The 14,549-nt window shown below is 38.3% G+C and overlaps 1 protein-coding gene across 1 annotated transcript; it reads left to right on the plus strand.

The window, feature by feature from the left end:
- The first annotated feature begins 753 nt into the window (after positions 1–753).
- On the plus strand, positions 754–3,210 carry LOC149155225 (uncharacterized). The gene is made up of 4 exons (XM_089444362.1): positions 754–907; positions 1,027–1,332; positions 2,516–2,616; positions 3,046–3,210. The coding sequence occupies exons 1-4, from the start codon at positions 754–756 to the stop codon at positions 3,208–3,210; spliced, it is 726 nt and encodes a 241-aa protein (XP_089300488.1).
- Positions 3,211–14,549: the final 11,339 nt, after the last annotated feature.

Below are 14,549 nucleotides of genomic sequence, written 5' to 3' on the forward strand. Positions count from 1 at the left end.
GTACATAGATATGTGACAACATCCAAAAAAATATTAAACCAATGTTGATTGATCTTAAATCCAAATTTATCAAGCATTGAGAGGGATTAAATTTCATTAGTTGTAGTTTTTTTAATCATTTAATTCCATGTCATGAATTAAGTTCTTCATATTAAATGATAAAAGAAATGTACACTTCAAGAAATTTGAGCCTTTGCTTGATAGATATAAGTTCAAGATGTATTTGTTCTAGGTATATTCTCATGAGTCGAAGGCAACATATTTACATTACCATTTTATTTTTTAGTTCCTCCATATCCCATTGTGTTGTCATCAACATTTTTCCCTTTCTATTTAACATGTGCATGCAAGGTTTTTCCATGTTTAGTCCTCTAATGGGGTTGAGTTACCTAATTGGGCATATTTCTGTAATCTTAAGGTGTTGACAACCATGGTGGAATATGTTTCATACCATTAAATTTAATGAAGGTAGTGGTTTACATTTTAAATTTGTCTAAATACATGTTGCTTGTCAAGATTTGTCAATGGTTATATGGAAGATTTCATATTAGGTATGCCATATTACTGCACTCAAGGACATGAGTTGAATCCATATCAAATGTGCAAGAAAATTTGGATGATGAAGATGAATTCCCTGTAAGGGTGGAAATGGAAGAATCACCTAAGAAGGAACTTCAGTTTTATACCAATGCATCTATTGCAAAGATGGATACACATCATGCTAAGGAAATTAGTTCTGGAAAGCAGGCAAAAATGTCTAATAATTTAGTAGCTGGTCAAACTATTTGCAAAAGCACAAGGATACCTAAGAAACGCATACTGGATGGTGAACATGATGAGGATGATGATGGTGAGGAAGCATCACAGCGTAAAATCTCAAGGAACACAAAGAAACATGTTCCAGGTGGTGAGTATGAGGAAGATGAGGATGGAAATGAAACATCTGAGTGACGTGTTTCAAGGATGCCTATGAAGCAGATGGTGGATGTTGAATATCATGAAGATGATGAGGATGTTGAAATGCAGCACAACATAAAAGAAGATTGAAAAATTCAAAATATGAAAGGGATTCAGAAGATTTATATCACGAAGATGATGAAGAAGAAGCTGCATCAGCTGATGAAGATGCAAAAATGGTCGATGCTGAACTTCATGGAAAGAAGAAGAGAGGTAGACGAAAACAAAAAATTGTAAATTCAGCTTTTGATGATAAGAAGGAAGCCCCCCTTACTACACGCCAAAGGGCTATGCAGTCATTCAAAGATGTTGATTCAGCAGTAGGAGAAAATCTGATCGAATTTCCAAAAGGACTGCCTGAGACCAGTAAAAGAAGTATGTCATTTTCCGTGCAACTGATCTTAGCATGTTTATTGGCATATTTATATTTCGCATTGCAAAAACTTGTATTAAAGAAAATCAAATTTTAGTGGGCTGTTAGTTGTTTCAGTATTTTTTGAGCATCATAAGCAAAGGATAATAAGCCATTAAACAGACAATTTATAGTTAGTTCCCAATTTCTAAAATGTTCACTTGAATTTGTTTAGTTCCTTCTTGAAAAAATTGTTGGGAAAATTTTGGTTATCAATTTGACTTTTAGATCTCGTGTATTTTCTTGCGTTGAGATGATTTCATATTGTTTTCTAAATTTTGATAACGTAATTTTGATCTCTTTCACCCTTTTTGTGTAAACTATCAGTCTTCACATTCTTCTTTTCCTTTGTGAAATTTTGTTCTTCTTGTTAGGCTGCTTCACATCTCTTGTAAACTCTCCTAAATTGATGGATTTTTTCTTCTCGTGGCTAGGAAACTGGTATTTTTTCATGTGATTTTTTCATTACTTTGTATGTCAAACATATCTCTATTATCTGATAGAGAAAATAGATAGACATCTGCTACTCATTATTTTTACTGACAAGGGAAGTTCTTTCGCCAAAGAAATGCACATCATGGGGAAACCCACTGGGCACTTTCCCTCTTCAAGAATGGTACCCAATGTACACTAGTTGGTTGCAGTTTTGGTAACCTAACTGGGTAGGAACATCAAGGGAGGTCCACAATATTGAAAAATACATCTTGGCAGGTCTTGACTCTACAATCTCATGTTTGTAATTTGTAGCACTGAATGGCTTGAGCCAGCAAATTTGTAAATGTCTAATAGATGCTATTTGATGTATTTATGATGTTGCATGATGTTGTCACTTTTATGTCCACTATTTTGTGATCTATTATGATATATGTTAAAAGTTTCTAGATGAAATTGGTATATGCATGTTTACACATATATGCCCTATTTTGTTAATTATTCTAATTAATGCTAAAGTGTGATTTTTTTCTCTGGTAAGGGGAATTATAATGTAAATTTTATCTTTGAAAGTGAGTGAGATGAAAGTCTGGTGCAATTTTGTTTGATTGTTATCTCATTATTAATAATGAGGATGTGCAACCACGTGGGTTCAAAAGAATTTGTAAAGGCATCTCTTTCTTTTCTCCTAACATGTACTTGCTTACTTGACAGAATGGAAAGAAAAGTTATCAGAGGTGGAACAACAATTGAAGAAAGCAGAGGTAGCTCAAGGATGCAAGATGCAAGTAGAGAAGGCTGCAAGTGAGATTCAGGTATGCATGGCTGGGTGGGATTACAATCGTGGGAGTTTCTAGTGGGCGTATTTCTCATAGAAAATTTATATAAAAAATTTAATGTAACTAAGTGCAAGTAGAGAAGGCTACCAATGAGATTCAGGTATGCATGGCTATGTGTGGGTGGGTGGGGTTACAATCGTGGGAGTTTCTAGTGGGTGTATTTCTCATAGAAAATTTATATAAAAAATTTAATGTAACTAAGTGCTTATGTGGTTTTATATTATAGGCTGAGGCCATCAAGAATATTTTAGGTCAAGACTCATTAAGGAAGAAGCAGGAAGATAAGCTATAGAAGCAAAGATATGAGATGGCACAGGTGATTTGATGTCCTATGGCTTTGTGTAGGATAGTTGTTTCTTTCTCTTGAATCTTTCAGTTCTAGTATTAATACGTGTCTATGAACAGGAGAAGGCTGCTAGTGATATGATGCTTGCATCAAACAATGTGAGATGGGTAATGGGGCCTTTTGACATAGTTGTTTCATTTTCTGAAAATACAAGGAGTATATTCAATTCTGGCCCATGCAGGTTTGATTTTCATTTTAACTCCCTGTATCACAAGTATTTCTAGTCTCCCATCAGTCTTGAATTATTATTATTAATTGGCAGCAATCAATTCACTTTTCATATTCTTAGAAGTAGACTCACATGGCTTTCACCTTGTTTCAACTTACTTCCACAGTGGCAGATTTTTGTTCTACTTCATGCACCTTTTTCCTTTACAGAATCACACATTGCATCTATATCATTTTCCAACATAGGAATTTGAAATTTCTGACCTAGGTTGTGTGTGTACTCGTACTTTTGTAGTCAACTCAATTGATAGAGTGACAACCTTGTTATGTAAAACTTCTGAGCTTTCAGTTGTCCTTGCAGCTCACTACTCAGGTGCTTGACACTTCATATTTCTTCTTCTAATAAGGATTTCAAGGTGGAACTTTCTTGCTCTATCCTAGCAAGGATCCCATGGATTCTTCATATGAAATATTTTTTTTTTTTCAACTGGTTTGGCTTCCTCTTGCTTGGAAAAAAAATCACTTACCTAGCATATACCAAATCTTTAAGTTTCATTTCATTAAGTTCTTGATGCAGTTTGACCAATTTCTCCTTTTTATCCTCTCTCTCCACAATAGTTGATGCAAGTCTCTCGATGAATGAATCTTTCAAATGCTGTCCCTTTTGAGCACTTTCAAGCTCCTGCTAAAACTCTCTGATTTGAGCATCTACCTGTCAGAGTGAATTTCTCATTTGCCCAGTCTTGGAAGAAAGCTTTGCAGACTCATTTTCTCTTCCTTTTATATAAAATATCAGGCTCTCAAGCTCCTTTTCTTTTTCCTATTCTTAAAACTCTTCCTCCATTTTATTTTGTCTCTTAAGTTGCTTCTGCATGTTCTCTTGCTCCATAAGTTATAGACTGGAAACAACTCTAAATCTTCACCTTGTCTGACCATGAACTCATCTATCATGTAGTAAAGGCATTGATATCAAAGAATCCAGCTTCATCACTTATTCCTTGAATTAGTTGCATAATATTCTTTCTCAGCATATCTTCTTTTGAGGAATATTTCAACTCTCGACCTTCATATGTTTTCTTTTCATGATCTTTTAGATTAGGATCTTGATCCTTTGCAAACTCTCGATCCCATGTGGACTCACCAACATAAGCTTCCTCATCTCCAGCTAACACAAATGAGTTGTAACTATTATCAGTAACCCATAGTTCATATGTTGCTTCCGACTCATCCAGATCCAGTTCTGTCCAGCCCTTATCTAAGCCAGCTTGTTCTTCCTGAGCCTTTTGTGCCTGTCTCAAATTTTGTTTTTGCTCTATATTCTCTCAAAGAGAAGACATAGTAACTTCATCATCAATTTCTTCAAGGGGTGATCTCATTGACTCTTCCTTAGCTCAGCTTTGATACCATGTTAATTTTCCATAGGGTTGTATTGTTCTTTTCTTCTGGAAATTACATTACATATTTTACAAAAAAGACACCCCACATCATAATAATGTTACATATTTTATAGTTGCATTGTTTGAAAATTTAAATACTTGCAATATATTACAGCGATTTTTTGTAAAGAATTCAAAAAACCGTGCAGGTTTTAACCCCGTACAGAGCTTACCTGCATACGAATTCTAAAACACAAAAAAAACAATGTGAGTGAATAACACATAAAACACTTATACACAGAGACTTTCCCCTGGATCCCAAAACTGGGACTACTAGCTTGATTTTTCATTATATTCCTTTCAATATTAAAATACATATTTATACATGTCGAAGCATCCAATACCATGGACCAAAAACCATCACATCCAAAACCATGTGTGAAAATAATGCACAAAACCATAGGTGGTTCTGTCCAACCTAACATAGGGACCCCATATAGTGGGGTTATCTGTAGCCCTAAAACCCCCTATGACCCCCTTATTATGCAATCAGTGCAACAAAGGGGGGGCTCTGCCCCCTTCTAACCCCCCGGTTAACAACGTGGGCTAGTCGTGGAAAGAATATAACACAACCCAACATTCTCCCACTTGTTGTCTTCTTTCCACAAGGGGCCACAAGAGAGCTTAGTCATTTATCTAGCCTTGCAATGCCCATTGTTTCTCTACATCGAAAGAACTTCTAAAATCTCATAGCTTTTGTCAATGCATCTACAGTATTCTTCAAAGTCTCCACCTTTACCAGCAACACCTTTTTGTCTTCTATCTTATCCCTCACAAAGGTATACTGAACATCAATGTGCTTTGTCTTTGAATGATATGCAAGGTTCTTTGCCAAGAAAATTTCACTTTGGCTATCAAAGTCTATCATTATAGCTCCCTGTACTAACCCCATATTTGAACACAATCTTTACAGCCAAACAAATTCCTTGCTTGCATGAGTGGCTGCCATGTATTCTGCCTATGTACTTGATAGTGCCACTACAGATTATTTCTTACTCATCCAACTGACTGCACCTCCAAATAGGTTAAACACATACCCACTTGTAAATATTCTCTAATCCAAATCTCCAGCAAAATATGCATAAAAAAAGCCACAGATATCCAAAACTCTGTGCAATCCTTGTCTTCCTTGGTAGCACAAACCATAATCACTAGTGCCACACAAATACCTGAAAACCCTCTTCACTACTGTCCAATGCTCCTTCCCTAGTTTTGACATAAACCTGCTGAATACTCCCACTGCATGTGCAATGTCTGGTCTAGTACAGACCATCGCATACATCAGGCTACTGACTGCACTTGCATATGGAACATGGGACATATCCTCTTCCTCTCCTTGTGGCTTAGGACATTGTTCAACAGATAACTTTACACCTATACGAATAGGAACCTTCACCAGTTTACTCTCGTGCATATTAAACCTCTTCAATATTGTCTCGACATACTTCCTCTGGTTTAACTAGAGCTTCCTCTTTGCCCCATCTATTTTAATTTCCATGCCCAAAATATAGTTTGCAACACCAAGATCTTTCATGTCGAATTCAGAGGAGAATTGGGTCTTCAAATCCTGGATAATTTCTTTATCATTTCCAACCAATAACATATCATCCACATACAAGACCAGATAAATAACACGGTCACCAATTAATTTAAAATATAGACAGTGATCTGCTTTGCTTCTGGTGAAGCCAAGTTCTCGTATAAATGTATCAAATTTCTGATACCACATCCTTGGTGACTGTTTTAACCCATACACATACTTCTTTAACTTGCATACCAGTTCTTTCTTACCCTTCATCGCTAAACCTTAGGTTGCTTCATGTAGATCTCCTCTTCCAGATCCCCGTGAAGAAATGTTGTCTTCACATCCATCTATTCTACCTCATAATCAAAAGCAACAACAACAAATAACAACAATCTAATAGAAGCTACCTTGGCAACAAGAGAAAAAATATCACCAAAATCAATTCTTGGCACCTGGGAATAACCTTTTGCTACCAACTAAGATTTGTATTTCTCCACCTTTCCTTCTGCATTTTTTTTCTTCATGAACACCCATTTGCTGCCAGTGGTTTTCCTCCCAGCCAACAACTCCACCATATCCCAAGCCTCATTTTTGTGCAAAGATGCCATTTCATCAACCATGGCCTCTTTCTAGAGTTTGCCATCCTATGAATCTACTACTTCCTTCATAGTTCTGGGATCATCGTCAATAATAGATAAAGAAAAAATTGAAAAGAAAGCAGATGGACTATACCTTTCTGGCTACCTTCTTTCTCGAACTGATCTTCTCACACCTGGAGTTTGTGGCTCTTCATCTTCTAATTCCTCCTCTGTTGTAGAGTCCGATTCTTCCTCCTTAAGCTCAAACTCTATCTTCTTACGTTCCTTTGGTTGGACTTCATGTCTAATAACATCTTTCACCTCTCTAAACACCAAATCTTGGCTATACACAACCTTCCTTGTTACTGGGTTCCAAAGCTTATAACCCTTTAAACCATCTTTATACCGAATAAAGATGCACTTTTTAGATTTACTATCCAACTTGGTTTATTTCTCATTTGGAACGTGTACATATGCATCACATCCAAATACCCTCAGATGTGAAAGAGAGGGTTTCTTACCAATCCATACCTCTTGTGGAGTCTTATCCTCCAATGTTGATGAAGGTGATCTGTTAACCAGGTAACATGTAGTCTCCACCACCTTTGCCCAGAATTCTTGTCCTAACCCGACACCAATGAGCATGCTTCTTGCCCTTTCCATCAATGTTTTGTTCATTCTTTTCGCAACCCCATTTTGCTGAGGTCTATATGGAGTAGTCTTCTATCGTGCTATACCACACTTCTTATAGAATTCTTCAAATTCCTTACTGCAAAATTCTCCACCGTTATCTATCCTCAAAACCTTTATCTTCTTCTCTCTCTGGTTTTATACCAGAGCCTTAAATTCTTTAAAACTGTCAAAGACTTCAGATTTCTTCTTAATGAAATATATCCATGTATTCCTTGAGAAGTCATCTATAAATGATACATAGTACACAGACTTACCCAGTGATGGAACCTTCACAAGTCCAAACACATCACTATGCACAAGTTCTAATATTTTTTCGCCTTTTTACCACTAGAGCGGAAGCTCACTCAACTTTTCTTCCCATATACACAATTTTCATATAAATCAAAATCTAGAGAGAAATTACTCATACCTTCTACCATACCTTTACCATGAGTTATTCAAAGCCCATTCTCTCCAATATGTCCAAGCCTTTGATGCCACAACATGGTCTTCTCTCCAAAGACAACTAGATTTTTTGCTCCACTTTCATGAACCACGGAACTGTTGCACTCATTAACAACAGTGCTACCTTGGAGCTTGTACAAAGTTCCAATCCAAACTCCTCGCATCAATACCAGTGCTCCTCGAACCATCTTGCAGGTATCCTTATCAAACACTATTTTTACACCTGCATCATCCAGCTTGCTTATAGAAATCAGATTTCTGGCCAATGCAGGAATATGCAGAACACCCAGAAGTGTTCTAACCCTTCCACCTTGCAACTTCAACTTTACTTTTCTGCAACCAATGATTCTAGTCTTCCTATCATTCCCTAAGAAGACATCACCACCATCGTATTTCTCATACTCACAAATTGTTCTCTATGGGGATTGAAGTGAAAGAATGCACCTAAGTCAATCAACCATGCCTCATGATCTACATGTGTACTTGAAGAAGCCAAGTACACATCCCCAACTTCATCTAAGGTTGTTTTTGCCTCAGTAGATGTGGTGAGCACCAGTATTGCAGTAAGAATGCTGCAACTCATGGGACTTCCTACTTTACGTTTATCAACCTGGTAGTTCCTAACAAACATGGAAGTGACAGTGCTATATGCACAAGTACTAGCTCTTACTGTGGGCTGTCACTTGGTCAACTGGTGCAAGATCACTAGGAGCTTAATCCAACCTCTATGAAGTCTCAGAAGAAGCTTTTAGCTATGATGAAAGAAAGCTAACTCTAATGAGGCTATTCTACTTGCAAAAAGAGAAATAATACTGGAGTGTAAAGCAAACCCTAGCAAACCCTAATTCTTCCAACTAACCCTACTTTTGTAGAAAAAGATATGAAAAATGATGGAATGAGTGCCATTGTCTACTGAGAAAGTAAATTACATCTATTCAAGCTACTTCTGGAAGGAAGTGAAAAAAAACATCTTTTTGGGTTTTTGTGTGTTTTATGTGAAATTGTTATGCTTGTAGTTTATGTGTTTGTAGTTGTCGCAGAGATTTGGTGGTGATGGAAGGTGGCCTTGGGGTTTTCAGAGGTGTAGGAAGGTGTGGGGGAGTCCTAAGAAGCCTTCGGTAACCTTCTGGAGACTTTCTCTGCAATCGGACTTCAAAAGGTCACTTTCAAGAAATTCTACAGAAGGCCGTATGGGATCTATAAGAGAATCTACAGGAGGATGCCGAGAGTTGTTTTTAGAGGTTTTAAAGGTGCAAAAATGCTAGGAAAGGGTAGCTGAAGATTAGAGGGAGGTGTCAAGGTGTCTGAAGCTCATGAAGGATGATTAGGAAAGAAGATGATGGTTGGATTTGTTCAACAGACAAGAGGAAAGTTTATGAGAGAAATGCTGAAATTAGGGCAGATTCGTGAAGGGCCATGAATGACTTGTGAAACTTGTAAGAAAAGAGATGATGATGGCTGACTTATAGATGTATTATGAACTGAGGTGTGTTGTAAGAGAGCTGCAAGACGAAATACTAAAATTGAGCAAGAAAAGAACTAGATGTACCAAAAGAACAGAACTATCTCTTATGTTAACCTAAATTCTGACCTAGAAGAATAAAATTCTAAACAATGCTATATGAACAGGAAAGCATGGAAAGAGATTTATTGCAAAAACAAAAATGAACATGGAAAAATGGATCTGAAGCAAATCATTAACCTCTAAATCATTGTAACACTAGAAATTGCATGGGGGAAGAAAAACTATGTTTTTAGTGGCAACAAAAGTGCCTTGACCTTAGCTAATGACCTTAAAGGGAGGAAAGGAGATCAAGGCTCTCTTGATGGCCTTTTTGGATCTTTTCTTATCTGTATTTAACCTACTTCAGCAACTAAAATGGAAATTTCTATGTAAACCAACAAAAGCAACCTATTCTAACCGAGGGAAAATGAATCTATCTAATAGAAATTAATTCATGAACTGAAGAAAAAACATAAAAGTACAAAGAAAGAGGTGTTGGGTAGCTTGGGTTGGAACCTAACCCAAGAGCTTCAGCCCTCTAAAATAAATCAATACTGGCTCAGAAAATATTTCATCTCCATTATCAAAATAATAGTCACATTACATAAAATTGTTCACAAAAGTAAGCTCGAAATGTGCTAAGCAAGAGTTGCAACAAAAGTGAGAAAATTTGACTAACATCCAAATAAAGTACTAAGCACCTAAGCCCTACTATTTATACAATTGGAGCCTCCAAGAGCTCTCCTAAAATCAAGGAGGCTTGGCTCCCAAGACTAGATATATACAACAGTTCTTCTTCACTTGCTTGGCTGCCCCTTTGATGCATCAATGTGGCTGCTTGTGCTCCAAGTTTTATGAAGGAAGATCCAAGGTAGGGAGTCATAAATGAGTGGGACACCCTCCTGCAAATCCTCTCCCTTGTTTTCCTCAAATATTGGCTGCCAAATGCTCATTAATCCTTTGACTTTGTCCCAAAATTGACCAAAAATCTGCATAAAGCACACATTAGACTTCATGGCATAATGACTAACCCAATTCACTCTATTAACATAGACATAATCAAAACACGCAATAAACTAATGAGAATGGTGGATTAAGTTAAGTTAGAAGGTTAAATGAGCCCATATAATTACCCATTTCTATGGCTCATCGTCACCCCCCTATTGAATGGATTGCTCATCCTCTGAGAAAATAGTCTATCTCATTATCCTTGATGGCCCTGATGGATTCCCTAACATCCGATGCTTATGATGTGATATCATCCTCCTTATCATGGAATCCTGCCTTTCTATCCACCTCTTCCCACTGTTTTTGTTCTTCTTCTTCTTTTACACCCTTCAATAGTCCTAGCAGTAGTGGAGGACTGAATTTGAGGCCAATCCAATTGGCCTTCAAACTCTGCATAGAGCACTTGTATAGAGGCACTCTCCTCAATGCTTCTTTCATCCTGTTTGGGGAGTGATACTCCCTGATCTGTAGGTTGTGTGGCAGTGTGTTCCACCTTCTCATACAGGCATGAATGCAGTCATCTCCAAGCAATCTTTCCATGTCCTCAAAATGTGCAATAGCCTGGGCCTGCTCATTGATATACTTAGGGGCACTTTGAGGATTATCTGCAAGGTGTTGGTGGGCACTAATGAGAGCCATGGGGTTTGCTGGCTCAACTCGGATCATTAATGGTTCATTTTTCTCTTTTGCCATCAACTTCTTGATTTTTGTTGCCCTTTTCTCCTCATGACTCATCCAAGATGCCATGGCCATCAGCTGCAAGTCTCCTAACCCAACATTGGGGTCCCATAGGTTCATATCAGTAAGGGCCATGTTATGTAAATAAAACTCTGCCAACTTCATCTTGTCCTCTGTTGAACTGTGGTCACATAGATCCATGAATTGTCTATAATCCTCAAAAGGTATGGTGCCTCTCTGGGCTAGAGTCTTGATCTGGAACTGTAGCCACCAATCGTTGAGGTATACTCCATATGATTTGGCTAGCTACCTGCACTGAAGTGCCTCCATAGCCCAGCTGGCCATGCATGCTAACTGGGTTTCCCTTTCTTGTAGTTGTTTTCTCAACATTTTAGTCTCTACCTGGGTTTCCCTTTCTTGCAGCTGTTTTCTTAACATTTCAGTCTCTGCTTCCAAGTGAGATATTTTGATTAATTTTCCATGTTTTATAGTGGCTAGCTCTCTACCCATCTCTCTAAGCTTGCTCTCCATGTGGCCAATGTCTTCCACCCCTTTGGAATTTGAAATTTGCATCGATTTGTGCCTCCTTACTCTTTCTTTTTCCAGCTCAAAGAAAAGAGGGACTGCAAAATTTTGTGGGATGATTTTCCCTCCTTCCAGAAGGTTGTAATAAGAGCCTAAACTAGGCTGAGGGTTAGGTTCTGGTATCCCTGCTATTTCATCCTTCCCCTTCGTCTACTCTTCTACCCTTTTCTCAAGTTTTGCAATTTCTTGTAGAGTATTCTGCCCATCCTGTAGGAAAATTTTAGAGTCCTATAGCTTTATCCTTTCCTTCCAAGTGGATGATCTAAGGCTTCCTCTTTCATAGGTGATGGGGGTTTAGGATGGAGATTTCTCCTTTTTGGCAGTAGGAGAATCTTCAATGGTGATAGGCTCTTTTGAGGGTGGTTGTGGCTTCCCTATTTTTATCCTGTTGCTTTTTCAAGCCCTGAAATACATGGATGGTTGCCTTTTTCTCTTTGATTTGGGCTTAATTGGGGTGCTGAGTGCAGCAAGAACAGTTGTTGCCTCCCTTTCCAGTGTTTTAGGAGACACTTTTGCCTTCTTTTCTTCTATTTCCTTTTCTTCTGCCTTTTCTGCCTCTGCAGGTTTTGTTTCTTCTATCCCTGTTTTAGTTTCCTACTCTTCTTGTTTAGTTTCTACCCTCTCTATTGTAGTCTTTGTCTTAACTGATTTAGTATTTTTCCATTCTGTCTTAGTCCTTTTTCCTCCTGTCCTAGGTTCCTTATTCTTCAATGCTTTGGTCTTATCCTTCTCTATTTCATGTTTTTCTTTCTCTGTTTGGGTTTCTTCCTTCCCTGTGTTAGGTTCCTCTTTCTCTGTTTGTGTTTTTTCTTCCTCATTCTTTGTATCCTCCTCATCTTCCCCTTTTCGTTCTTCTCCCACACTTTCATATGGACTGAGGTCATATGTGAGGGATTTTACATCATCTTCCCTTGTCATATTTCTAAAAATCTCCCAAGCTATGGGTATTGTGAAGGTGTGGAGGGCCTCTTCCACCAGCAGTTTAATCAACCCATGGTGAGCCAATTGGTCTGGACCTCTTGCCTTCAATTTCATGCTGGAATCTATTAGGGACTAGAGGAGAAAATAGAGAATACTGAGTTTTTGGGGTGCAGGAAGATCCATCCCGTATCTTAACTCATGCAAAGGTCTGAAATGGTACCCATAAACTATGATGTACCTTCCTTCATAGGAGATGTATTGGATAATCTAATAACTAACTCATCCTAAGGGTAAGGTATGCTTGTCCTCCTAATGCCATTTTTGTCCTCTACAGGATGCTCATTTGGCTGGAAGAAGGTTTTCTTGGCAACTTGACCCAGTGGTTTTTCCTCCTTGCTCCAGGGTAGTCCAAGTGGGAGATCGGTAACCATACTGATGAAATCTGGGGTGATTTCCATGGTGATACTGCTGAAACTAATAGTGGCATGGGTTTTTGAGTAAGGTATCAAGGACTGGAAAAACTCTTGCATTACTTCTTCATCATACCCATGAATTTTTTCAAAGAATGGCGTCCAATTGGCTCTGGTAAAAAGGGCTACTACCTCAGGGTGTTCATGTAGCTTGGTTGAGTTTAGAGGTTCCTTCCGCATAAATCCCCCTGTAATTATGTTTAGACTCTTTGGAATGCCTCAGGTGGAGAAGGAGACATTAAGTTTCAAAAACCAGGAAACAGAGGAAAAAAATTGTGTTTTTCTTTAAGAAATAGACAAACTTTTTAATGTAATTTCTCTTTCTTTTAGGATTAATTCTCCCTAAAATTGCATCAATCCTTGTATATGTAAGTACCAAGGTGGAGAAGGAGACAATACTTCAGAAACGGAGAACAGAAAAAAAACTGTGTTTTTTCTTAAGAAGCAGGCAGAACTTTTGAATGCAATTCCTCTTCCTTTTTAGGCTCAATTCTTTCTTAAAATCACATCACCCCTCGTATATATGAAAATGAAAAGTGGGTTTGCACCGAGCCGACCTCTTTGAGCCTGAATTTGAATGAAAGTTGTGCTTTTTCCTTCTGCAAGACTGCTCACTAGCCCTCTTGTAGAAAGGGCTCCTGCAGGACCTGTTACTTCTCCTATAAAACCCGATAAGTGGAGGAGTTTTGAAAATGATAGAGAGCGATGGTTTCGAGGCTCTGGAGGTGGTAGGGAGCTCGGTTTAGTCAGGGGCACGATGATAAAAATGGAAGCCAAGGTGGTGAATAAGCTCGAGAGAGCGCACTTGTGCTTACAGGAGAGGTTTTGGGTGATGAGGTGAGGTGGCAGAAATGGTACGTTACCATTATTTGGACCGTTGGTCCCCATTGCAATGTCATCATGAGACTTTATGCTTTCTACCCGCAATCACTTCCCATCATTGGCACTGGAGTTCAAAACATCCACCACTACCTGTCTTTTTAGATTTTCCATGAGTTGACTAGACACACGTGCAGTGTGATCTCCGAATGAGCACGATCAAACTAGATGAGGGTGGCTAGTTAACTGGCCATCGTTCTACTTTAATCCCAACCATTCCATTCATTTATGTAGTTTTGAATTATACAGATGAAATAGAGGAACGGGTTTAGACACTTACTTGTAAGTCAAAATGTTCATGCTACAGTGTTGTGAGGCTTTGCTGCTGCTGCATACTTAGACTTCGGTGCTGCATATCTGTACACCTGTTGCAATATGCTTGTGGCTTCTTGATATGTGGCTCAGTAGCTTTGTACAGGTTCTCTCTAGCTGGATCTTGCTTCGGACATCTTCTGCATACCTGTGGCTGCACTTATTCTGCTACTGGAGCTTGATTTTTAAGGGGATCAGCTGCTACAAGAGTCCTACAGGAGCTCCTATAGCTGCTTCTCCCTCTAAAATTTTTAGTTGAGGCTTATGTAGGGGGTTGTGAGGAGGCTTCTTGAAGAATCTGATGGTAATGGAGAAGTATCTGGTAGGCTGTAGGTGAGTTGTAGGGGTGCTTTTTTTTTTTT

This window comes from Pinus tabuliformis, chromosome 9, assembly GCF_031772625.1.
Source record: "Pinus tabuliformis cultivar Carrire ecotype Pingquan chromosome 9, CPIR1, whole genome shotgun sequence".
Taxonomy (NCBI): Eukaryota; Viridiplantae; Streptophyta; class Pinopsida; order Pinales; family Pinaceae; genus Pinus; species Pinus tabuliformis.